General features: G+C 41.9%; 1 protein-coding gene across 2 annotated transcripts in view; it reads right to left on the reverse strand.

Annotated features, from left to right (window-relative positions):
- Nucleotides 1-25938, reverse strand: part of LOC126263657 (synaptic vesicle glycoprotein 2A-like) — a 232581-nt gene that overhangs the window by 69586 nt on the left and 137057 nt on the right. For both annotated transcript variants that reach the window (XM_049960763.1, XM_049960764.1), the window contains 2 exons: nucleotides 6069-6183; nucleotides 5635-5794 (listed from right to left, as the gene is read on the reverse strand). In XM_049960763.1, coding sequence (XP_049816720.1) covers nucleotides 5635-5794; nucleotides 6069-6183 — 275 coding nt within the window. The remainder of the gene's footprint in view (nucleotides 1-5634; nucleotides 5795-6068; nucleotides 6184-25938) is intronic.

Here is a 25938-nt window from a genome sequence, read left to right on the forward strand (position 1 = left end):
CTCAATATTGCCGTGCCCGCCTTCATCACGTAATCTGCTTGCCCACTGACTAACTGTACTGCCATCGACAGCAGCATCTTCATACACCTTTTTCAACCTCTTCTGGATGTTTCCCACTGTCTCGTTTTCACAGCACAGGAAGACATGCTGTGACAGTGCCACTCATGGGAACAGGTTGAACTAAGTTTGAAAACAAGTGGGAAGGATGTATCTATTCACTGTAAAACTTTCACACATGCAGAATGAAAACAGTATTTTTACAAAAATAGTGTGCATTTCTTTTGGAGTGACGCTCGTATCATTATAAACTAACAGCAGTGGAGGTCCTTATGAACAATGACTTTTGTTGCACGTGTGGCATGTTGGTAACATATACATGTTCTGAATATGCCTATGAACCTCGTCCACTAATGTCAGCAGGTCAGTGTGTGTTGCTTCAAATGTAGGCTGCGCAAACTCCGAGGGAAGCAATAGGATTTCACTGTGTAAGATCTCAGCAAGTGATGCTTGGAGGTGATCTTTACGTGTCGACCGAATGCCGAGTAGCAACTGTAGCAATGCCTTGCACCAGGGCCTACTGTGGCACATCAGAGCTGCTTTTGGAATCCTGTGCCACCTCTCAACAAGCACATTGCTTCGGAGATGGTAAGATGTGGCATGTGTGCAACTGGTACCACACAGGTGGCACAGGGCTGTGAAGAGGAAGGACTCAAACTATGAGCCCTGGTTTGTGGTGATCTGTTCTGGAATTCCAAAGTGCACGATCCACATTTCTGTATAGGTGTGCACCATCATTTCCACTGTACTATCATGGGTAGGAACCACCTAGACCCAACTCAATGTTCTATCAGTAACTGAACATAGGTACCAGAAACCTTCCAATGGAGGAAGAGGTCCCAATGTCGATATGTACATGTTGGAAATGTGCCTTGGGTTTCGGAAAGTGCTTGCACTGTGGCTGGGTGTTTCGGCTAGCTTCGCTTTGTTGACAAACTAGGCAGCCCATGTAGAATGCCTGCTGTCTAGTTTAACCCCATGCCACATGAATCTGTCTGTGACCATGCATGTTGTTGTCCTGATTTCTGGGTGGCTCGAGGTTGTGTAGGCTGTTGAATACTTCCCATTACATACTGAGTGGCACAATGGTGCATATCCTATCTTGGGACGCGTCACACAGCAGTGTTAGCTTGATATTGGGTAAGATTCGACATCTGATCCAAAGACTGGTCATTGTATCTGTCATGAGATCGTCGATGGAAGGGTTGTTTGCTCGCTCTGCAGCTGTAAGTTCATAGTTGTATTATAATGAAATTTCACTGATCCATGAGATTGTCTTACACTCTCATGAGCGTTTGATGTAACCAGCAGCTGTGAGGATAAGGACTGTGATTATGTTCTCTGCCCCTTGGATGTGGTGGACATCAGTAGTGCACTGCGAAATGAGGTCCAAGTGGTGCAAACAGTGTATACTGAAGTCTTGAAGTGTGTTCTCGATTGCGTCCACAAGTCCCTTTTGGTCAGTGTAAACAATTATGTTGTGTCCTTCGATGTCCTCTCAAAAATTTTTGATCATTGCGTATATCGTGATCACCTCGCAATTGAAGGCAGACCTCTTAGACTGGGTAGGTGTAAGCTTCTTGGGGAAGAATGTAAGTGGTTGCGGTTTGTTGTCGATGATTTGCTCCATAAAGGCCCCCACTGTGGTGTTGCTAGCATCTGTGGTAATGGTGAGTCTCGTGTTCAGGTCGGGATGGGCTGGGGTGGCAGCATCTGGAATACTTCTTTCACGCTTGCCACCCATTCGACCTTTCCCTTGGCAAATTGTCGTTTTCAGCTGACATATCTGTCAGCAGCAGCAGCAGCTGTGTGTGGTAAGTTGCATGGGTAAATAATTAGTGTGCGAAGGAAACAATGTAGGTCACAGTACATCTCTGGTGGAGGCAGGTCCTGGAATATACATACGCTGAAGTTGAAGCTTAGCCTTGTTAATGAAAACACCTTCTTCACAGAGAGTGGCTAAGACCTGCTCTAAATGAACCAAGTGGTCTTTGAGATAGTTGGAGTAAATCAAAATGTTGTCTAAATACCTGTAGCTGTTGGGGACTCAGGGGAGAAGCCCATCAATGAATCACTGCCATGTTTGGGCTGCAGTCTTTAAGTCAAACAGCTTATACAGGTACTCAAAGAGTCCAAATGGCATAATGATGGTAGTTTTTGAAATGTCGTGTTAGTACATCAGAACCTGCAGGTATGTGAGTTTACAGTTGATGACAGTGAATAATGTGGCATCAAGTGTGTAAGTAAAATCTTGTGTGTTGGGAACTGATAGTAGTCATGAACTGTCCTGAAATTAAGGCCCCTGTAATCACCACAGAGCCTTAAGGTATCATGTTTTTTCTGTACAAGTTTGATCTCAGAGGCTGTCTGACGGTCGCACGATCCCCGCTTGGAGCAGTTCGTAGGCAACATTCTTTGCAATCTGCAGATCTGCTGGATAGAAAGGGCATGGTTTTTGACAGCTGGGCAGAAGTTCTTTTGTAATGAAGTGGAATGCTGTACCTTTGACCATGCATGTGAGTGCTGGGGAGCGGGAGGTGGCAGTAGCGAAAGCACTGTTTGTTAATACTGCACATTGCCTTACACTGATGTGGGCATGACTGTTGTCTTGTGGTGGTGGGGCAGCTCCTTTGTCATGAGCATTTGATGTAACCAGCTGCTGTGAGAATAAGGACTGCTGATGGTCACATGCTGATGTAACTGCTGCAGCAATGTTTTCGACACAGCACGTAAGCAAAGAATTCTCGTGTCATAGATTTTGTGATTGTGACTGACATTTGAAAATTCATTGATGTGCCATTAGGATTTAGGTTTACTGTGTGAGTGCAGTCATGGAAGGTTTCAGCACAGAAGTTATTGAAAATGTGACATTCTGTAGGGTCACGTCAGTTTGTAGATGGGAACGGTGTGATGACACCATCCGAATGATATACTGTCATATGCTGTGTGAGCAAGGTTTGCACAAATCCAGCGAAAGTTGACTGGAATATAGTAAGTCAATTCCCAAGACTGACTCTGTGATGTCAATTACACACAAGGCCCCCTGAAGATTGTTGCTAGGCAAACAGTGACTGATGTCATGCTGTATAACTGGATCTCAGCGTCAGTAGCTGAATGTGGGTACAAGGTCAACATTGGATGAAACTTGCTGTGCTAATGATGGGAGTGAGCTAATGTCTGAGACCATATCCAATAAAAAGTACATTTGGGTGGTGAGGTCAAGGACGAAGAGACATGCACACAGTGCCGTTGGTGGAGTGTCCTTTATCTGTGTGATACCAGAGTGACAGAGATGAGTTTAGTCATAAAGACAAGTCAGACCATCTGAATTGGTCAGTGGCTGGCATTTGGGTAGTATCTGCAGAGGGCGTGGCACTTATGTGCGGCTTGCCCGAACTGGTGATGAAACCGACAGACTGAAGGTTCAGCTCCGGTCATATCTGTTAATGTGGCAGCTGCCTGCTGTGAAGGCATTGGTGGTTCAGATGGGTGTGGCACTGGCAGGGGGTGCTATGTGGCACTGCTTTCTTCATTAGCTGTCGCAGAAGTTTGGCACACTTCAGGTGGTGTGGGGTGCACCATTTACTGTGCCAAGTGGGGGGCATTTGAGCACTATTTGTTACTGATGTGGTTTCTATTTATGACTGAGGTCAGATGGTTCACAAGCAGGAGTCGCTGCTCAAGTATTTTTGCAGCACGCATTATCATGGCGAGCTGTTGGTCCGTCGCCAGGTTGATGAGCCACAGGGTCCACAGAGCTGTGTCGGATAGTAGGTTAGTACCAATGCTAATTCGTAGATGGCAATGGTACTGTGAAGGTTTGTCAAGTTGTGAATGCTGACCATACAGTGCCTTGCAAAGTTGTTGTACAGAAAGGCAGGAAAGTTGGTGTAGGAAGGCTGTTTTAGCTTAGCAGTCTTGTACTTGTTCATCTGTGGACGTGCCAGGATGATATTGCTGATCAGCTCTGCCTGTTTGCCCAGATGACAGAGGATATTTACATATTTTGGAGTGTCATCAAAGATTTTGGATGATTTGAAAACAATTTTAGCAGTGGCAAACCACAGTGCTGGGCGATCTTTGTCAACTGGAGGCTGTGTGGGGTAGTTAACACTCTGCGAATATGAACTTGTGGGACCCATGTGTGTGAGTTTAGTGCAGGTGATGATGTCACCACTGATTGCTCTTAAAATGCCCCCTGGTATGGCATTATGAGATGTGGCAGTCCGAGGTGATGGCACATGGGTGGCACGAGCCTGGTGGGAATATTACTCAGAGAGCTTTGGGCTTGTGCAGCACTGGTTGTCAGAGAAGTAACTTGTGTGCCCTGATTGGTATTCATCATGTGGGATAGTGTGGTTACTGGCCAGTAAAACTGATGCACAACTGGTTGCGGCAATGTGGAATGTGGGTGCTAGTATCCGGAAGATGATGCGGTAGCAGCGGGTGGCACAAAACCAGCAATTGCACCATATTATGGTAGGCAATGACACATTAAATTGTTTGTGGGGACACGGACTGATCTGATCTGTGGTGAACTGCTGTGTAGTATAGTCAAGCTGACAGTGGTCCATAATGCACAACTGGTTGGGTGGTAACGGGATGCAGTTGTTTGTAATTCAAGTGCAGCACGGCAGACACAGGTAGCAAGACACTGGCACATGAACTGTGTTGGATGACACACTGATTTGTCACACTGTTCAAGTGAACATCATCCACAACACAGTGTAGTAAGCATGCGGCACATGGTAAGATGGCTGCTGATTGTTTGTTTAACACATTGGGTCATGCTGATGTGGAGTGCGGGTGCTCGTATCCAGTATGTGGTACAGAGGACATGGAAGGCACAAGATTTATACATGATGTACAGTGCGGGTGATTCAAACACCTTTCTATCAGTGTATCCACCTTGAAATCTACTAAGAGGTCCATTGTTGAGAATCGTCATTGACATTGTTCACTGTCTGTGGGATCATTGTGGAGATTAACAACACTCTCAGTTTGCACTATGCGATTAGCACAGAAACAACATTGTTCTTCATTCATTGCTCACAAATTGCTGATGTAATCCAGCATTGGTGCGATGGTTGCTGTAGAATGTGTTTACCACATTGTCGTGGTATGATCCAACTGAATATCACTGAACAGAGAAATGTCGCATATCCACAGGAAAATGCAGGATCACCAATGTGGAACTGTGGTAGTAAAAAATAATAGGACCACTACCGAATGATGTATGACACAGTTATACATGAATCATTTTATTGCATAGGATGAATTGACCAAGCTTCCACACCATTACAACTTCAAGAATGCACTGCACAACTCCTCCAAAGACAGTCTCCTTGGGACTCCAGTGATGTTTCAATCTCTTTAAACTCTTGATGTCCCCATAGGGGCATGAGAAAGGTCACTGATTAGTTGTAGATGTTGTACATGTGCCAAAAGAAGTATTTTAATTCATTTAGAATTTTGGTGTTCAGACTGTCAATGAATAGAGAGAAAAACACACAAGAAAATACAAAAATAAGAAAGTTCACTGTGATGTACAGTAGCTAGCAAACTGTATTACATTACCTGATGCTTGTTGGGAACATGTCCACAATAGTGGCTAAACTTGTATTTTGGCTCACACTGGAAAATGACACAAAGAGAGCCAAGCAGGCCAAGGTAGATGAGGGGCTGTAAGTCCAGTAAGCTGACATTAAACATACTGCAGCTCCAACATAAGCTATCACTACAAAAGAAAATATCATTAATCAGTGTGATATGGAGAAAACACTCTTGTTACAATAACTAACAGAGATTAATTTATATATATTAAAATAAGTCCAATACTTTTAGTTATACAAACAGAATGCAGATTTAATTTATTTTCGTTTATGAGTCTGCTTTTGTTCCACAAATAACTCAAGCTCTTTTATGAGTTTGAAGTATTTGTGAAACTAATTAACATGTCATCTCAAAATTAAATGGGTTTAAGCCTCTAAAGAAAAGTCTATGGTACTCACCCATGGTAATTTTTTTCCCAAGATATTTAACAATGGAACTCGCAAGAAGGAAACAGATACTCTGAGAACTCGCAACAATAATGTTGTTTACATAAACAGTATTTTTGAGCATACCCTGAGAAAAGAGAAAAGAGTCAGAAAAATTAAGATGTTGGTGCCAAAAGTAACAGTGCAAAACAAACTCGAGTAACAAAGTTTTTGTAGGAAACGAAAAGGTAGATGTACATTTATAAGCATTTATATGCCATGAATATCATCAAGAAGTAGAATGTCCATGATAAAACATTACTCCAGAATAACAAATATAAAATTAACCTGGAAAAGATTTCTCCTGTTTGCTACAGTAACCATAAGCAAGTGGAATGTACTGACATTTGATTGTAAACATCATGTGTCTCAAATAGGAATTCTCTTTTATTAATGTTGTGGATTACTTTCACAGCTCTTTTCTGTAATATAAAGCCCTTATCATTATTCCCATCAGCAGTATGCCAGGTCATGAGCAGTAGATATCAATAGTGGAACTGACAGCAGTTGGAACACAGAGTTCATTACAAACTTGTGTGTGTAAGTGTAGAGCAACGAGTTTTTGACTGAAATTAATGTTTTAATAATTTTTGTATTTGTTGTGTGTTTGCATATCGATTGTCACAAATGCGAGTAATGCATGCCTGAGAGCCGTGGCAGTAGCTAGAGTTAGGGAATCAGCTTGCAGATAACCAGTCCGACATGTTAACTACTGGAATCAGGATATGAGAAGAATAGTGAGCAAAGTGAACTGGTGCTAATGTCCATCAGCATCACCTAATGGTAAGCTGACACAGCTAGAAAAGTGCCTCGGTATGTGGGGTTGCTTTGTTCTATGAAAAGCTGAAACAGTCATCTTGTTGACTGCTATGAGGTGAAGATTGAGGCATTGGTTGAGGTCAGTGCTGGGGACACCAACAGATCATTTATAAGGCGGAGGCACATCATTTGTGGGAGTTTAGCTAGCTGTGAGACAGTCAGTTGGAGGAACTTTGTGTCGGTTAGACCCTGGGTCAGGAATTACAAGTTGCTCTGTTTCTGTCACTGAACATGCAGCCTAGTGTACTTCCTCCATGGGAGCATTTGCTCAGGAAAACATGAAAGATTGTTAATCACTTATTGAATTGTTGTTTGTATTTCCTTGAATGTTGCATAATCATCAGAAATATTCAATTAGGCAATACCACTGATAGCTCATTGGATGGACCCGCCAAGCAATGTTCAGACCACTTGCTGGATGCAACAGATATAGTTTTATGGCGTTAAATCTTGAGTTGTTCATGAATTAGCGTGGTGTTCTTTGCAGTTTCACTATGCAGCAACTATGTCCTATTAATTATTGGAATAGGATCCAATTCCTTTTGAAATATCAGAGCTATTCAGCCTGACATCAAGTAAAAGAACAGAACAGCTCTGAGAATCCTTTTTAATTGAACAACACATTATGCAAGCTAGCAGCAGGAGCAGAGCAAATGGGAGAGGAAAGAAGGTAGAAGAAGAAGCTGGGACGAGTCCTACAGAAATGTTGCAGTGCAGCAGCAGCAGATGGCAGTGCAAGGACGTGGACGACTGTTAGCAGCAGACGATGCTCAGCAGCGGACGGTGCACAGCAGCACCGAGACTTTACACGGTGAATGAAGCAGCTTAGTAGGCACATCACGTAACAGAGATCATGGTTTGTGTAATGGCACTGATGCATAGGAGTAACCCAGTAGGCAATTTGTTAGTTTGTCTGAAACACTTAAAACAGCAGTCATTCAATCACAATAATAATATTTTAAATGAGTTTACCAACCACTGCAATATTACATTTAAGCTTGTAAATCCAGTGCAGCATGAAACTTTATAGAAATTTGTGGAACTGTAGTAACTGCCTCTGTGTGAAGTAAGTTGCTAGTGAGAATTTTAAGTGCCATTTGGTGAGATGTGCATGTCATTCTAGTAGAAAATTATGCCATTACAAGAATGTTAGCAAATTATACATGCAAAATGTTAATGAGTTGGCAGAAATGCAGGGAACGCATAGCACAGTGGGGCTCACACCCAGGTGCAATGTGTCATCACCTGAGGTACAATGCCAGAGTCAAAGCAACCAGGTAGCTCTTGTGGAAACTAAATAGAGCTATGTTGATGTAAGGGATTTATGACAATACAATAGAGACATTAGTGTGTGTGCTCAGAGAACAGTGACACTGGCAGAAGCAGTAGATGTCACTGCAATGGAGGAAACTGTGACAGCTTTGGTAAGAGAGAATACAGGGTGTCCCAGGAGGAATGGCCAATATTCAGGGATATGACAGGAATGGTCATTTGAAGCAAGAAAATTCGAGTAAACATGGCCTCTAAAATGCATATCTTAAGAGCTATGAGCACTTCTTTATCTCTGATTCTGTGAAACAAATCTCTTCTACTGCAAACTCTTTTCTTTCTATATTTTGAGCAGTGGTGGTATGGACTAAAACAGGGAAAAAATGTCCAATAAATGTGGGCTCTAAGTTGCATACCTTAAGAGGTATGAACATTTATTCATATTTACTACTGTGGAACACATGTCTTCTACTGAAGAAGTTCTCATAGATTGTGGATAAATTCTGAAATCATGATTCCTGCATTGTATTATATAAATTATGTAACGTCTGATATATAGACCCTGTGCAAATTAAGTTACCAGTGTTTGATGTTTAAAATTCCTCAACATTTTCTGGTGCCAAAATCCAAGATGCAGTGACATGAACAGGAACATTCAGGATCACAGGGATGTCAAAGACACACCAATTGAGCGCACACTGATTCCGAGTGACCAAATGGCAAATACACGTTAGGATCTTCTTCGCACGTAACGCACAATGTGCAACTCCAGCTAAGTCATTCATGCATTGGGGCATTAGGTATATCTGTATTCATTACTGGAACATACTACATTACTCCCCGCTTACTAGCAGCTGAAGTAATAGTTGATCATAATGTAGGAGGATAACTGATTTCGTAACAAGCATAATTGACCTCTAGAGAGAAGGTCAATACGGAAGTTTACAGAGTACTATCACAGATCATGGCCACGGCCATTGAAACAGCAGATTGTCTTTGCAAGATAAGAAGTAGATGAGGGACACAGTGTTCCAATGTTACTCACATCATTAGCCAAACAAATTCATTTAATGATTCCGTGCCCAGAAATGAGGTGGCACATGTTAGCAGTCACGTGTACTTTAGCTAATCTGCTAACCTTGGATAACATTATTCAAGACTTACTCAATGAAATAGAGTACGAAGTTCATGTATCAGCATGCAAAGATACACAAACCTGGCAAACCAAGTGATCCTGATGGCAAAACACAATACTGAGGGAAAAATTTCGTACATCATGGCCATTAGGATGACTTCAGAGGTTTCTACACAGTCATGTAACAGTATTTTAGTACCATATATTAGGCTAGAGCCATTCTCCAGTGGCATTGATCATTGGATTCACTTTTGGGAACAGTTTGGATCTTCCACTGCCACAGACCTGAACTTGTCAATTGTCAAGCACTTGTTTTTTAGAGGTTACCTTGAGGGGTAACCCAAGAGTTTGATAGAAGGTACTGCTGTAAATTCAGCTTTCTGTGAGCACACTAAATTTTACATACATGTTATGGTGACAGAGATAAAAATATTCAGGCAAATCTTGATCGTCTGAAAGCCATATTGTATGTTACATCTGACTCCCTGGGCTCTACAGGTGCTAGGGGAGAACTAGAACACTATAGTCAAGTGTTAGTACCCAAAAACTGACAGCACAAGCATTCAAGGAGAAACAGACAGATTAACTAGCACTGTACCACCTATGGCAGCACCTCAACATTCGTTCTAAGCCAGGACATAAATTACCTGAGTCAGTACGGGAGGTAGAAGAATACCATGGGTTTTGCGAGCAGCGTGGTCACCAGACACAAGATTGCAAGACAGTAAAGAATATTCACAATTGCCTCAAGCTTTTGGGATCCAGTAATACATGCTTTCTTTGCCTTAAGCAGACTCATACAGCAAAAGACTGCAGGAAGAAAGGAAAAGCATTTTGTCTCTTTTGCAGGAAAGGTCATCACAAGTTGGTCTGCACAAATTCAGAACATTCTACTCTGTTAGTTACTTCTGTCCAGCACAGTTTCACCAGCAGTGTGAACACTGGATATCTGAGACACACACACACACACACACACACACACACACACACACACACACACACACACACACACCTTCAGACATCTCATGTGTACGTAAAAGGGCCCACCGGAGTAAATAGACTCACTTGATGCATTCTAGATGGTATCAGCCAATCTAATTTTATCAGTAACAATATTATGAGAAGGAAAGTTGCTACTCACCATATAGCGGAGATGCTGAGTCGCAGATAGGCACAACAAAAAGATTTTCACATTTAAATCTTTTGGCCAATGGCCTTTGTCAACAATAGACACACACATGCACACACACTCACGCTGACGCAACTCACACACACGACTGCAGTCTCAGACAATTGAAACCACCCTGCGAGCAGCAGCACCAGTGCACGATGTTAGTGGAGACTGGGTGGAAAGGAGGAAGCTGGGGCTGGGAGGTGGAGGGATAGTATGGTGGCATATAATACAATGCAGGAATCATGATTTCAGAAGTGCTGCAGGTTGGGTGGCGGGCTGGGGAGAGGTGGGGAGGGAGGGGGGGAGGGGAGGTAGTGGAAAAGGAAAGAAATTGAGGGAAATAAATTCCAGCACAACATAGCCGTCATTCCACCACCACACCTAGTCTTTTTTATTTATTTTGTTTTATTTAGTTTATTTATTTATTTCTCTCCTTTTCCACTACTCCCCCCCCCCCCCCCCCCCACTCCATCCCTCTGCCCTGCCCACCGCCCAACCTGCAGCACTTCACTGTCCGCCATCCCTACCATACTATTCCCCCACTTCCCTGCCCCAGCCTCCTCCTTTCCCCCACCCAGTCACCATCCCATCATGCACTGGTGCTGCTGCTCACAGTTTGGTTTCAGTTGCCTGAGACTGCAGTCATGCTTGTCAGTTGCATTTGCGTGAGTGTGTGTGTGAGTATGTGTGCCTATTGTTGACAAAGGCCATTGGCTGAAAGCTTTAAGTGTGAAAATCATGTTGTTGTGCCTATCTGCGACTCAGCATCTCCACTATATGGTGAGTAGCAACTTTCCTTCTCATGATATTGTTACATTCCATCCTGGATTTTCCATTGTTTAATTTTATCAGTAGGTTGTTGATCATAACTTAAAGAGCCATGCTCACATTGAGTTTACTGCATTTGAGAGTTTTCATTCCCGAAAGGGAATGTGGCAGCCAGTATCAGAAGAATTCAAAACCAAACACATTACTAATTTCCAACTGGCCAGTCCAGCAGAAGCATATGATGATCTTCCCATTGAGTTACTAATCAGCGCAGATCATTATTGGAGAATTGTTCAGAACACAACACCAATACGCATCTCTCAACTTCTAGCCTTACTATCTTTGAAATTCGGATGCACTCTTAGCAGAAACCACTTAAGGATTTCTGCAGAGTGATCTATCAGTAACCTTGTCAACCTGCCATGCACTCAAGCATTTGACAACATAGTCAAGAACTTTTGGGATATAGTGGCAGTACAGATATGCAAAGATCAAGATCACACCACCAGTGTGAAAGATTCAGAACTTTTCGAGGAATTTCACAGTTCCTATCGAAGAAAGGTAGTCATCTTCCACAAAAATCTGAAGTCATCCATCAAGATAACCTCAGTAACGCCAAAAAATGTTTCCTTCTGTTGCAGGGACCTCTAGAGAAGAATGATAACCTCTGTGACACATGTGAGAGACATATGTCAAACTACATCCAAAACAAACATGTAAGGCTGATCCCACCACAGAATTCAACCGACGCCTTTTATTTGCCTTGGCAAATATTAATGAGGGAGAAACATGAAAGCACAAAATGGGACATCATATTCAGTGAATATTCACATGAAAAGGGCTCTTCTTCACTTAATGATGTCTTATAAAGCAGATCACACCTGCTTCCTGAAGTAACTGTAGCATCCGTGCACTTTCAAATGTGATGTTTCGCCATTGTTACAGATATTATCCAAGCGTTTTTACAGTTATCCTTCTGGGTGACAGAGACCTGACTAGATTCTTCTGGCACAGCAATCATAAGCAAAAAGCAAACAAAGGGAGCAGCAATTGAAGGATGACTACATATCAATTTTGCAGACTTCCCTTTGGGCTTGTGATAATCTGCTCAAATATAGATTTACTCCATGTATATTAATTACAGGGTGTGTTATTTATAGTACTAGTTACAAAGGTCAATAAGAAGCTAGGAGTAATCAGAGAAGAAAGTAACGTCAAATAATAGATAACAGGAAAGTAGACACACAATATTTATGTACTGTCACTGCGTATGTGCTTTCACACACACGATTCCTTCTGCCCCTCCAGTGTCTACAATATTTCATGCTGAATCTGATATGACACCCAGAACATGTTGTCACAGCACTCTTGAATCCAGGGACATCTGGTTGAGGGGTATTTAAGCTTAGCACTGTCTCCTGCACGGTAATGTTCGGTATCGGTTGCGGCATGTTAGCAAGGCGGCGTGCAGAAGGGTCTTCAGTAGTGGCATCTTCACTTTTGTAACTAGTGGTGCTGGCTTATTAGTGCATTTTCTAGGATGGCCTCTGGCTGTGCGTCTGAGAAGGACTTTGAGATTTTATTCTATTGAGGTTCTAACGCCTCACCTTAACATGCTACTGCCACTGCAGAGCCTACACTGCTACAGGAAAATTACCACCAGAGAGCACTACAGTCCCTTATCACCGGAAGTAAAACCGCAGAATCTGCAACGCGGGCCTAGTAGAACTAGGGCCCGCGTCATTGCAGCAGCCTCGCCAGAGACTAAGTCCCGTTCAAGGTCACCCGCATTAAGATGCAAACAGGTCACCCGCATTAAGATGCGAAACATACAGAAGAAACAAAACCCGCCCACCATCCCCACTCCTAAACACAGCCGACTTTCGCCCACAAAAAGAGGTACTCATCAGCATTTAACTTCTTCTTACTTCTTGTAGTCAAAACATATGGCATGCTTGGAACAAGAGTACCATAAGGCTGTTTAGCCAACAGTCCTGTAGTCTCAGCAATACTCCATGTCTTCCAAGCCAAAATATTAGCATCTGGAAATGCTTCAAGGCCACCATAATCTGCTTGAAACACAAAAAACATTTGGACCTCCAATCAATTGCTGTCCAGCCAAGTCAATATCAATCGCCTTCAAACTGCGATACACAGGTACACTGCGCCGCCAGCGACGACGGTAACCACATCGCAGAGGCATTGCTGTGGCACGTTAACACAAGTGAACGCAGCAAGCCGATGCCCAGTGAGACACCCAGAGCTATGCGTCTGCACTCCTCCACGTTCGCACAGCGAATGACGCTCCGTGCTGCGGCGCAGCTGGACCCCAGTAGCGTTTATCGCTTGGACGTTAACGCAGGTCCAAATGTTTTTCGTGGACTCCATCTGAACTTTACCTGTGATGTACAAGCAGTGTTTGGAGGTAGTACCTGGCTGACACTTGCTGTTGTATGGGGCATTCAAGTAGATTATGGTGGCCTTGAAGCATTTCCAGATGCTAATATTTTGGCTTGGAAGACATGGAGTATTGCTGAGACTACAGGACTGTTGGCTAAACAGCCTTATGGTACTCTTGTTCCAAGCATGCCATTTGTTTTGACTCCATCTGAACAGCAATGCCTCTGCGACGTGGTTACCGTCATCGCTGGCGGCACAGTGTACCTGTGTATCACAGTTTGAAGGCGATTGATATTGACTTGGCTGGTCAGTTTAATTGCACATCGAGAAATATACACTTGACCCAGTCAAGGGCAACTGTAGATGGCACACCACGAATGTCAACTCTGAACGTTTCACTGTCTCCTCTTAATACACAAGTAATGGTTCCTCATATGGTGGTTGAAGTGGTTTGTGAACAGACTCATTGCATAAAAATACATGTGCGCAGCTGTCTAAGTCTGCACAAATGAATGGACATCATCAAGTTTGCTCTCTGGGAAAGACGGGCTGAAGCTGGCTTATAAGTGTTCTAAATTTAACACCAAATTCCAAAGACGCTACATTGTCATCTGTCCCATCAAGCACGCATTCTGCCAGCAGTTGTAATATTCGACCATAGAGGAGTTCAGCTGCTATGCCCAGAAAATAACTCTTGAAAGATGTTCGCAACCCACGGAGGACAATAGGCTGTGCCTCAGTCCACTGCTGCGCAGCATAACACCATAGAGCTGACTTGAGCTGCTGATGTAGGCACTCAACTGTGCCGTTTTCCACTGGGTGAAATGTGTATGCATTTAATGCCTAGTAATGTTGACCTGTTCCACAGGGTGAAATGCATATGCATTTAATGCCTAGTAACGTTGACAGTGTCTTGTAAAGATATGCTTCAAGCTGACATCCTCGATCAATAGTGATGCGTAAAAGCATGCCAAATCGAGCGATCCACCCACGAAAGAATGTCTGTACTACCATTTCTGCTGTGATATCTGTCACTGCCAATGCTTCTGGCCACTTCATGAATCAGTCCTCTACTGTGAGACAGAACCTGTAGCCTTAAAAATGATGAGATGTCCTAAAATGTCAGAGTGGACATGTTCAAATCATTGATTAGGTGGTACAAATGCACCCAATGCATCTGAAAATTCAGATAATCCAAAAAGTGTAGTGACAGATGTTTTAGGCACATCCTCCATTGCTACAGGTATCTGATAACGTGTATTATCATGGAAAAGATCATCTTATCGTGCACACTGATGGAGAAATCCTCAATATGTGATACGGGATACTGATTCGAAATGGTCCTTGGGTTTAACTGGTGGTAGTCACCACACGGATGCCAACCATTGATCTTCTTTGGAATGATGTGCAACAGGGCTGCCCAGCTCCTAACTTGAAGATCAAGATACACCTTCTGCTAACATACTGTGAAATTCCTGCTTAACTATTTTTAGCTTTTCAGGTGCCAGAGCCTTAGGACAGCCATAGTAGGTGAGCCCAGTGTAATGAGAATGTCGTGCACTGTTGTATGCTTAACTGGTGGTAATGTAGGTGACCTCCTCATAACTTCAGGAAAATCCTTCAGCAATCACATATGTTGTGTATCCTTGGCAATTACACATACTGTCATTGGGGCAGTGTAATCAATCCTTCCTTAAGCATTTAGATTGATTGCTGCCAGCACAGGTCAGGAAGCAAATCACTGAAAGACAAGAAATCTGCCCCCAAGATTGGTTGTGAGACATCAACCACTTTGAACTGCCATTCAATCATTCAATGGAGACCAAGATTGAGCATTAATGTGACTCATCCATAGGTCTTAATCTTCAAGTCATTGGCAGAGTGTAAGTGATAACTATCACAGTTGTGATCCAGTAATTTATGTACTGAATACACTGACACTTCAGCTCCTGCATCCACTAAATATTGCACCTTTCTACTGTCATCTGTGATGAATAATTGTCACATATTACTATTGAAGACAGAGTTAGCTGCCACAGATTCTGTGTCATGCTTCCATTTGCATGGTGGTGTGCATTTTCGTGTGCACCAATTTTTCCATGATACCAGGAGGTGTTTGCTGCCACAAATGGTTACAACTTCTTGACGAACATCAATGTGGCTGTTGTTTGGTATGTGCAGTCTGCAGTGCAGCAATTTGTGTAGTTAGTTTTGCAAAATGAGACCGCAATGACGCTAAAGTAATTGCAACTGTGTTATCCAGTTTCATCACCAGTGTTGTAATGCTCATTGAGGGTACATCCCTGCAATCTTAGCCAGCCGGAGTGGCCGAGCGGTTCTCGGTGCTACAGTCTGGAACCACGCGACCGCTACGGTCGCAGGTTCGAATCCTGCCTCGGGCATGGACGTGTGTGATGTCCTTAGGTTAGTTAGGTTTAAGTAGTTCTAAGTTCTAGAGGACTGATGACCTCAGAAGTTAAGTCCCATAGTGCTCAGAGCCATTTGAACCATTTGAACCCTGCAATCTTGTCTGCTGTTTGTGATAATACATTCACATCTCCTGGACACACCATTAGAATTCTCTATGCATCAGCAGGTATCCTCGACAACAAGATATTACATAACACATCATCACTGACTGTGTTTTTTGGCTAACATGCACAGGTGCCATAGGAGCTGTGATGGAGTGTGGTCTCGTAGTTCTTTTGTCCATAGAAGTTTCTCAAGGCACTTTGCTTCCAACTGAGACAGGTGCATAATCAGAGCATTCTTTATAATAGCACACAGTTCCATTTCTGGAGGTGTCGCGAGGATATCTTGCATCTTGATGGCCAAATCTTCCCTTAATGCTGCAGCACTGTAACTGTACTTTGTTTCATCTGATGAAATCTGCACTAAAATGAACTGGCTCTCTAGCTGCACAAACAATAGTGCTGGACTGCACCACCAGAAAGGCAGTTGTTTTATCGTCACTCTTCCAATCATCCCGCTACTCTGGGCTGGCTCAGTAATAGCTGTCAAAGTTTTCATTAAAACTAAACTCTATCCGAACAGGCCTCGGAATGCCCAATGGTACCGACCAACCGCCATGTCATCCTCTCAGCCCAGGGGCGTCACTGAATGCGGATATAGAGGGGCATGTGGTCAGCACACCACTCTCCCTGTCGTTTCGTCAGTTTATGAGACCAGAGCTGCTACGTCTTAATCAAGTAGCGTCTCAGTTTGCCTCACAAGGGCTGAGTGCAACCCGCTTGCCTACAGCGCTTGACAGACCAGACAGTCACTCATCTAAGTTGAAGTTTCCGTTAGCATGTGATAAAATACACCCAACAAGGCTGGCATGGAAGTGACATGCATATATGTCCTGATGTGATTTGGAACGCCGAAGTTGGAGTGGTATTGCTAATATATTCATATCACGTCGGCATCACCAAATATGTGGTAGTCCACCCAAATACAGATTTATTCCACACATATTAATTACAAGGTGTGTGCTATTCACAGTATAGGTATAATAGTCAATAAGAAACAAAGAGTAATCAGAGAAAACAGTAACGTCAAAAAAATACATAACAGAAAAGTAGGCACACAGAATATTTTATGTACTTTCACTGTGTCTGTGCATTTACACAAGTAGCATGAGTCACTACAGGTTTAAATGTAGTCCATTCTTGCGTTCAGTGTTCTGAGAGAATTGGCAAGCATGTACTAATTGCAGTTTCCTACCCCAACTTCCTTGTTAGACCACAACATTTATATGGAAGACTTTGCAGCAGGCACTGCTGACAAGAATGGACCACTAACCTTTTATTATGAACTGTCTGCACTACAGAGTCAAATTAAACCGCCTATATCAAAGTGGGCAGCAGAGTCTTAGCAGCTAGTCACAATATGGAAATCTGAAGACCAGAGCTCACAAAAACTTCACAGGTGTTGCGAGTTCATCGGAACACAGTAGACGATACATTTTGTACATATCAACAGCCAGTTATCAAAAGATATATTAGACTGTCACCACTGAAAAGAGTTTACTGCAAGCAACTGCTAGTTTCTATGACCCCCTGCACTTAGTAATCCAAGTATCCATAACAGGAAAGATTTTATTTCAATGTACCTGGGTGCTTGGGCTAGGGTGGGATGAACTTCTGCCTCAGCATCTTGCCGCATGATGGCATACTTGAATCTCTGCTTTTCCAAAACTATCACACACTCATGTAAAAAGGTGGATACTCTGGGACCAGATTCACTCATGTCTTTTGTGTTGCTTCAGAGAGAGAATATGGTGAATTCTTGTATATCAGGTAAGTCCAATGTTCCAATAATTTGTAGTAAAAGTAGACTAACACCCTTAAAGCAGATTACATTGCTATGACTGAAACTGTTGGCAGCATTAATAGGAACAAGATTTCTACACAGCAATTCTTTGGATGGACTCCGTGCTGACACTTGCCTGGATAAAAGGTTATCTTAGTACACCAAAACCTTTGTGTGCAATATGGTAGCAGAAATTAAAAATTGCAACTCACCATCACAGTCGAAGTACTGTCCAAGTAAGGACAATCCTGTGGACCATTTACCTTTAGGAATCGTGCCCTAGACCCTACATGTGATGGACATATAGGGTGTCTCAAACTTTTTGGGTCAAATTGAAAGAGGTGAAAGTAAGTCCACTACCGATTATATTGAGATAGGGAACCAATAGTCAGATATGCATATTTATTGTGTTACACACAGTGTACAACATATAACAACAACATAGCTCATAGTAATTGTTCAAAGCGATGGCTGCCACTCTTAGTGCATATACTGCAATGGTGCATGCAGCTCTGCCTCTGGTCTCTGGTGTCCTTTGTACACTGGAACAGGCAGCGGGTCATAAACAGCTTACACCCCTGACCACCAAACAGACATATTATACACAACATAGCTTATAGCATGTATGTCAAGTGATGACCATGTGCAAAACACACACACACACACACACACACACACACACACACACACACACACCACTATCCCTGGTGTCAGTTATCGACTGCATTGAATGGCATGTGATGTGTTCATGGTTGGGAGTGTTGTGTGTATAGAGCATGACACATAGCCAAAACTGGAATGTTACTCGTTATGAAAGTGAGCAGACATGCATTTAATGCACCAGCATGAATGTACAGAGAACACATTCCCAACAGGTATCATCCTAATTGAAAGAAGTTTATCTCCATTGATACCACCTTAAGACATTCATGCCACAGCCAGCTGAGGTCTGAGGTTTCTGCCAAAGACATCTTCAAACACCAGACTTTTGAGACGGATGATGCTGGATTCTGTCACTTACCACCCAGCAACAAGCACCCGTCAACCTGCCTGTGAAACACATACTTCAATGGATACAGTGTGGAGACAACTGGTCGAATAGGTATTACACCCCATATCTTAAAGAATTTGTGCAACCACATGACCAATGGATTTTGAGCCCCACATTCACTTCTGCCAGTGGATTACCCACTGCACTGCTGTAGTGCTGAACTTTGTACAATTTGTATTGTTTGTGGATGAGGCCTCATTCACCTGAGATGGTGTTTTCAACAGCCTCCACAGCCATGTCTGGAGTGAGGGCAATCCCCTCACCACCCACATTGTTGGCCACCAGCAATCACTCTGTCAACGTATGGGCACGAATTGGCCAGGGTCACCTTATAGGACCTTATTTTCTGCCTCCTCATTTGACTGGTTCACATTGCCTGGTGTTCCTGCAAGATGTGCTGTCACAGTTCTTGAGGATTGTACCCCTTGTTGTCCACAAAAGAACGTAGTTTCAATATGACAGTGCACCATTTTGATGTTTTAATGTCTGTGAGCACCAGAACAACATGTACCCTCAGTGCTGGATTCGAAGGGGAGGTCCTGTTCCATGGCTAGTGCAATTGCTGGATTTCATTCCTCTGAGCTTTTTCCGCTAAGGTTACGTCACGATGCTGGTGTATGAAACTACCACAGGAACGGATGAAGACCTGCTTGCTATAGTTCAAGCTGCCTGTTTGCTGGCACGAAAGACACCAGAGATTTTCGAGAGTGTGCGGCAGAACTTTGTGTACCATTGCCACACAGTCATTGAGACTGGTGATCATCACTTTGAACAAATACTATGAGCTATGTTCATGTTATGCAGTGTATGCTGTGAATGTCCAAAACATGATAAATATGCATTTATGACCATTCATCCCCTATCCCAATATAACTGGTTGTTGACCCACTGTCACTTGTTTCAGTTTGACCCAAAAGGTTTCTGACACCCTGTATGGTGGCATGGTCCACCTTGGCTAACTGCAATGCAGTGTCTGGCCATATGAATATCTTGCTCCAGCCTCTTTGCCAGAAATTAAAAACATTCAATTGGATCTTAGGTTACCTTGCATAAACTCCCCAGCCACTAACAGATGTTGAAAGATTTAGTTCTTACTGGAAACTACTATGAGTCACAGCCCATGTTTTTTGATTTAAAAGAAAACTGATTGACAAGGTGAACTTGCACAGAGAATTTACCACACATTACACCACTACACTACATAACACCACTGTTTTTTTTACAACAAATCTAAGCTCTGAGGGAGAATGTCCCACTACCAATGGGATCAAAAATAAAGAATGTGAGCCCCTTTCTGGACAAATATTTATGACATCTCACTGATCATTCACAGTACACCAAGTTAACCACCGAAAATGACACCCATTTATTCTAGACAAAAACCATTTCACAAAGCTTTTAATCCTACATACACACATTTGCTTGCACCATCTTGGAAATGGAATTGTACTTTTCACAGCTTCAAATCTCCTTTTGGATATTACACATGCACTGCACAATAAAGAATATTATTCATCACAATCTCCCATGTCAAATATTGTGCGGTGTCACTAGTCAAGAAATAGAAGCTCCACTACCAGATGACTAACACCATGTAGACCCTGCCAAGTAACCAATGTTGATTTTGCAGGACCATTACATACCAAAGTAGGAAATGCCAGCATTAAATGCAATGTTGCATTATTTACCTGTGCTATGATTAGAACCATCCATATAGAGCTTGTCTACAGTGCATCCACAGACTGATTATTATCGGCACTACAAAAATGTATTGGTCAATATGACATTCCACTCACCATCTACAGTGACAATATTCGAATGTTCCATGCAGAAATAACAGAAATGTGGGCAACAATACCTGCTAATAAGACTCATTAATATTCTGCTCAGTAAGGCATAACTTGGTAATTTATAGCTCTGCAGACGGATTGGTGGGGAGGATTCTGGGAAAAAATGGTCATCTCGACAAAAAGATGTCCCCAAAAAGTACTCAGTTGCTTGACTACAGACAAAGAAGAGCTACAAACTGTGCTTGTGGATACTGAAGCTGCCCTGAACTTAAGGCTCATTTATCAAATTGAGGACTACATATTTACTCCAGCAATTTCCTCATTGGGGAGAGATGTACAGTATTGTCAGCCAGACCTGAGCTAATGACCACAGCAGACTTTATGAGAGAATTCAAACTACATGAAAATACAGATCTCTGGAAGTGCTGGAGTGAGGCATACCTCATGCTCCTGGATAAGTTTCACCAAGTTAAACTCCCAGACAGACGAGTGGTGAGAATCCGAGTTGGTGATGTCATACTTCTACATGTCCTTCCATGGCACCTGAAGAAGATGGCAAAAGGGCAGGAACTGAAAGAAGGCTGAGGTGGAATCCTGCACATGGCCATCCCTGTGACTGCAGATAGAAGATACGTCATTAGATCTGTCCAGCTGTGCATACCACGACTTGTTGGCCAAAAGCTTATATTGTGACAGTCTTTTTGCTGTTGCCCACCTGTGGCTTGGCATTTCTGTTATATGGTGAGTAGCAACATTCCTTTTCATTTGTTGTTGTTGTGGTCTTCAGTCCTGAGACTGGTTTGATGCAGCTCTCCACGCTACTCTATCCTGTGCAAGCTTCTTCATCTCCCAGTACGCACTGCAGCCTACATCCCTCTGGATCTGCTTAGTGTATTCATCTCTTGGTCTCCCTTTACAAGTTTTACCCTCCACGCTGCCCTCCAATACTAAATTGGTGATCCCTTGATGCCTCAGAACATGTCCTACCAACCGATCCCTTCTTCTAGTCAAGTTGTGCCACAAACTCCTCTTCTCCTCAATCCTATTCAGTACCTCCTCATTAGTTATGTGATCTACCCATCTAATCTTCAGCATTCTTCTGTAGCACCACATTTCGAAAGCTTCTATTCTCTTCTTGTCCAAACTAGTTATCGTCCATGTTTCACTTCCATACATGGCTACACTCCATACAAATACTTTCAGAAACGATTCCTGACAATTAAATCTATACTCGATGTTAACAAATTTCTCTTCTTCAGAAACGCTTTCCTTGCCATTGCCAGTCTACATTTTATATCCTCTCTACTTCGACCATCATCAGTTATTTTGCTCCCCAAATAGCAAAACTCCTTTACTACTTTAAGTGTCTCATTTCCTAATCTAATTCCCTCAGCATCACCCGACTTAATTCGACTACATTCCATTATCCTCGTTTTGCTTTTGTTGATGTTCATCTTATATCCTCCTTTCAAGACACTGTCCATTCCGTTCAACTGCTCTTCCAAGTCCTTTGCTGTCTCTGACAGAATTACAATGCCATCGGTGAACCTCAAAGTTTTTATTTCTTCTCCATGGATTTTAATACCTACTCCGAATTTTTCTTTTGTTTCCTTTACTGCTTGCTCAATATACAGATTGAACAACATCGGGGAGAGGCTACAACCCTGTCTCACTCCCTTCCCAACAACTGCTTCCCTTTCATGTCCCTCGACTCCTTTTCATAATATTGTTGAATTCTTAATGACATGTTATGTAATCTCTGTGATATAGACATTCCGTGCACATAAAGTTACCTGTGTTTGACATTTAAAATTCACTTCCCTGTTGTTCCCCTTCATAGCTCTTAAGGTATGCATTTTAGCACCCATGTTTACCACATTTTTTTTGTCCATGCTACCTCTTTCCAAAATGTGGGAAGCAAAGAGCTTGCAGTAGAAGAGATTTGTCCATGGTATCGAAGATGAAGAAGTGCTTTTAGATCTTAAGGTTTGCATTTTAGAGGCCATGTTTACTGAATTTTTTTTTGCTTTGAGTGGTCATTCCAGTCATATCATTGAATATTGACCTTTACTCATGGGACACCCTGCATAAATAGTAGAAGTGATAGTGCAGCTCTATGAAATGAAAAGACAGCAATGATGTGTCTACACATCTGGTAGGCTAGGCCCCACAGTGTGAGATATTCACTCTGATAAAAGAGTAAGGAAGGTAGGGTCAGTTGTAGTGGGAAAAGGATGTGATATTTATAAATGATCTCCCTCTCTCTACGGAATATTGTAAATTCACCATTATCGTGGATGACACTACACTACTTATTGATAATTCAGTAGATAAACTTGATGTAACATCAAATACGGTTTTAAATGAAATGATGAACTGGTTCAACATTAATGGTCTTTCTTTAAATTACTGTAAAAGAAACTACATTCAGTTCCACAAAACATCCAAAGATGAGGAAATAGTAATAAAAATAGGTGAGCAGACAATAACCAGGGTAGATTCCTCAAAATACCTGGGCTTGCATATTGATAGCAAACTGAATTGGTCAAACCACATCATGGATCTATCCAAAAGACTAAGTTCAGCGACATACGCATTGCACATTGTTCCTTCTTATAGAAATATGGAAACATTAAGTCAGCGTATTATGGTTACTTTCATGCAATTATGGCATTTGGAATTATATTTTGGGGAAATCAGCCACTGGCTAAAAAAGTACTGTGTGTGCAAAAAAGAGCCATAAGGATCATGTGTGGAGTCCATCTTAGACCCACATGCAGGAATCTTTTTAAGAAGCTTGAAATACTTACATCCACTGCGCAATATATATTCTCGTTGATGTGCTTCATAAGGAAAGAAAAATTCATCTTTAAGCTGAATAGTGCATATCACAGTCAATACTAGAAGGAAAATGATATTCACTATGAACAGCCAAGTCTAAGTATGGTGCAGAAAGGAGTATATTTCAGTGGCTGTAAGATTTTTAATGCCCTCCCTTCAAGAATTAAGTGTTTGGTAGATGATGATCTCTTGTTTAAAAAAACCAGAAGGCAGTTCCTATTGCAAGGATCATTTTATACAATAGAAGAGTTCCTGAACTACAGTGTTTAACATTTCTTGTATTGTAAGTTGCAAATGTATGCCCAAATTTGTATTTGTAATACCAAATATTTTTATTGTAAAGATATATTTTGCAAAATTTATTTCTCTGTAACACTTGTTATTTTGTAATCTTTATCTATCTCTAAAATGTATTTTTGTCATGGGACCTAAGTTACTGTTTACTGTTTTTTGTTTTGAAATCTCTATCTATCTCTAAAATGTATTTTTTGTAGTGGGACCTAAGTTACTGTTTACTGTTTTTGGTTTGTTTTATGTATTACCATAAATTCTGGCCAAAAGCTTGTAAAATTGACACGTTCCATATCCTGTGATAGTGTCACAACATGGATCACTGGAACAAGAGATAAATAAATAAATAAAAAATAAATAAATAAATAACAAAAGAGCACCCATGAGAACAGCTGATATTGAGCCCACAATGTTCTCTGGTAATTGCAGAGTAACAGTTGGATTGTGAGTAGTAAGGTACTCATAATGCAGCTTGCTTGGACACAGGGGCCTACATGCATAGTCAAAGCATGTGACATGTTTCAAACGTAAATGAAATGGTTACTAATGAGAGACTGTGTGGAAAGTGCATGGCTGGCACACATAAAAGAGTAAAATGTAGGGAAACTAAGCTAGGGCATAAGAAAGCAGTCGTGTTATGTCTTGCTGGGAAAAATATTAACAGTGGACTGGGGAAAAAAGAAAGAGTTGTACAGTTGGGATATCAGGAATGCATAGATAAACTCATGAGATTTCTCACTGATAGTGGAGCTAAAATAATCCTAGTACAAAAAAGTATGTCAAAAGATGGTGGGAGGTAAAATCAGGCCAAAGGTATTAGGATCTGGGAAATTTCTAACACAGTTGCAGAAACAGGACAGGGGAAACTGTAAGTTTTGGACTGTGAATGAGAAGCAGATTGCAAATGAGGCACTGTTTCCATACAATAGGGGAAGACGGGGGTCTTATGTTTGATGGACTGGTGGGTAAGGACTTCTTTAATTGAAATGGAGTCAGAATTAATTACACCACTAGAAGTCTGTTAATCTATGGGGATAGGACTGGAATGAATGTAGAGCTATAGTGCGAGCTCTGCACAGTGCGTGTACAGGAATGTGACAGCTCTTTTCAAACAGGTTTAGATGTGAAGATAAAAGTGTGTAGAAATCCAAAAGCTAATAGGGACAGGAAACAAACTGTCAAACTATGACAGAAAAAGGCGACAGAGATTGCTGGAGAAAAATTAAAAAGTTATAATGAGACACATGAGCAAGTCAAAAGAAGGGGAACAGTAGGACCTCGATAGGAATAGGTGTGCAGGTTGAGGACAGAGGCAAATGGAATGAGAGAGGTTATCATTCCAAGGATGTGTATCCACCTGATGAGTCACTAAAAGTGTATCAGAAAAGTACATAACGAGTGTACTGAACACTACAAATGAGAGTGTATCAGTAGAATTCCTCCTGCTGATAGCACAAGCAGTACTGAAGCCAGGAATCACTCAGTGTGTGCCACATCAGTAGGAACAAATGACAGCTTGAAATGCAAGTAAATATGTTCAAAGAGAATATCTGTATTCATTATTTAAACACAGAAGAAAAAAGCAACCATTACCAAGCTATGCACAATGTACAGTGATATTTTTCACTTTCCTGGAGATAAGTTATATTACACAGATAGCATCAAGCATGAAATCAAACTGCTACCAGGAGAGGAAGATAGGGTGGTTTGTTCAAGGCCAATTGAATACCAAAAGCACGAAAGGTATGCTGTAGTAGGAAATAGTAAAAGTTTTAGAAGATGATACAGCAGCACCTAATAAAATTGAATGAAACTTTCAATCAATAATAATTATGAGAAAGATGGATGCTAGCGGAAAGCAAAACAGCATATTGTCGCTGGCTACGGGTGACTTAATGAAACCTCCCTAAGTTCAATTTGTTCATTGTCAAGGACTGATGAAATGCTTGACAGTCTAGGAAAGGCAAAATATTTTAGGCCCTTGGTTTATC

The sequence above is a fragment of the Schistocerca nitens genome, chromosome 6, assembly GCF_023898315.1.
Source record: "Schistocerca nitens isolate TAMUIC-IGC-003100 chromosome 6, iqSchNite1.1, whole genome shotgun sequence".
Lineage (NCBI taxonomy): Eukaryota > Metazoa > Arthropoda > Insecta > Orthoptera > Acrididae > Schistocerca > Schistocerca nitens.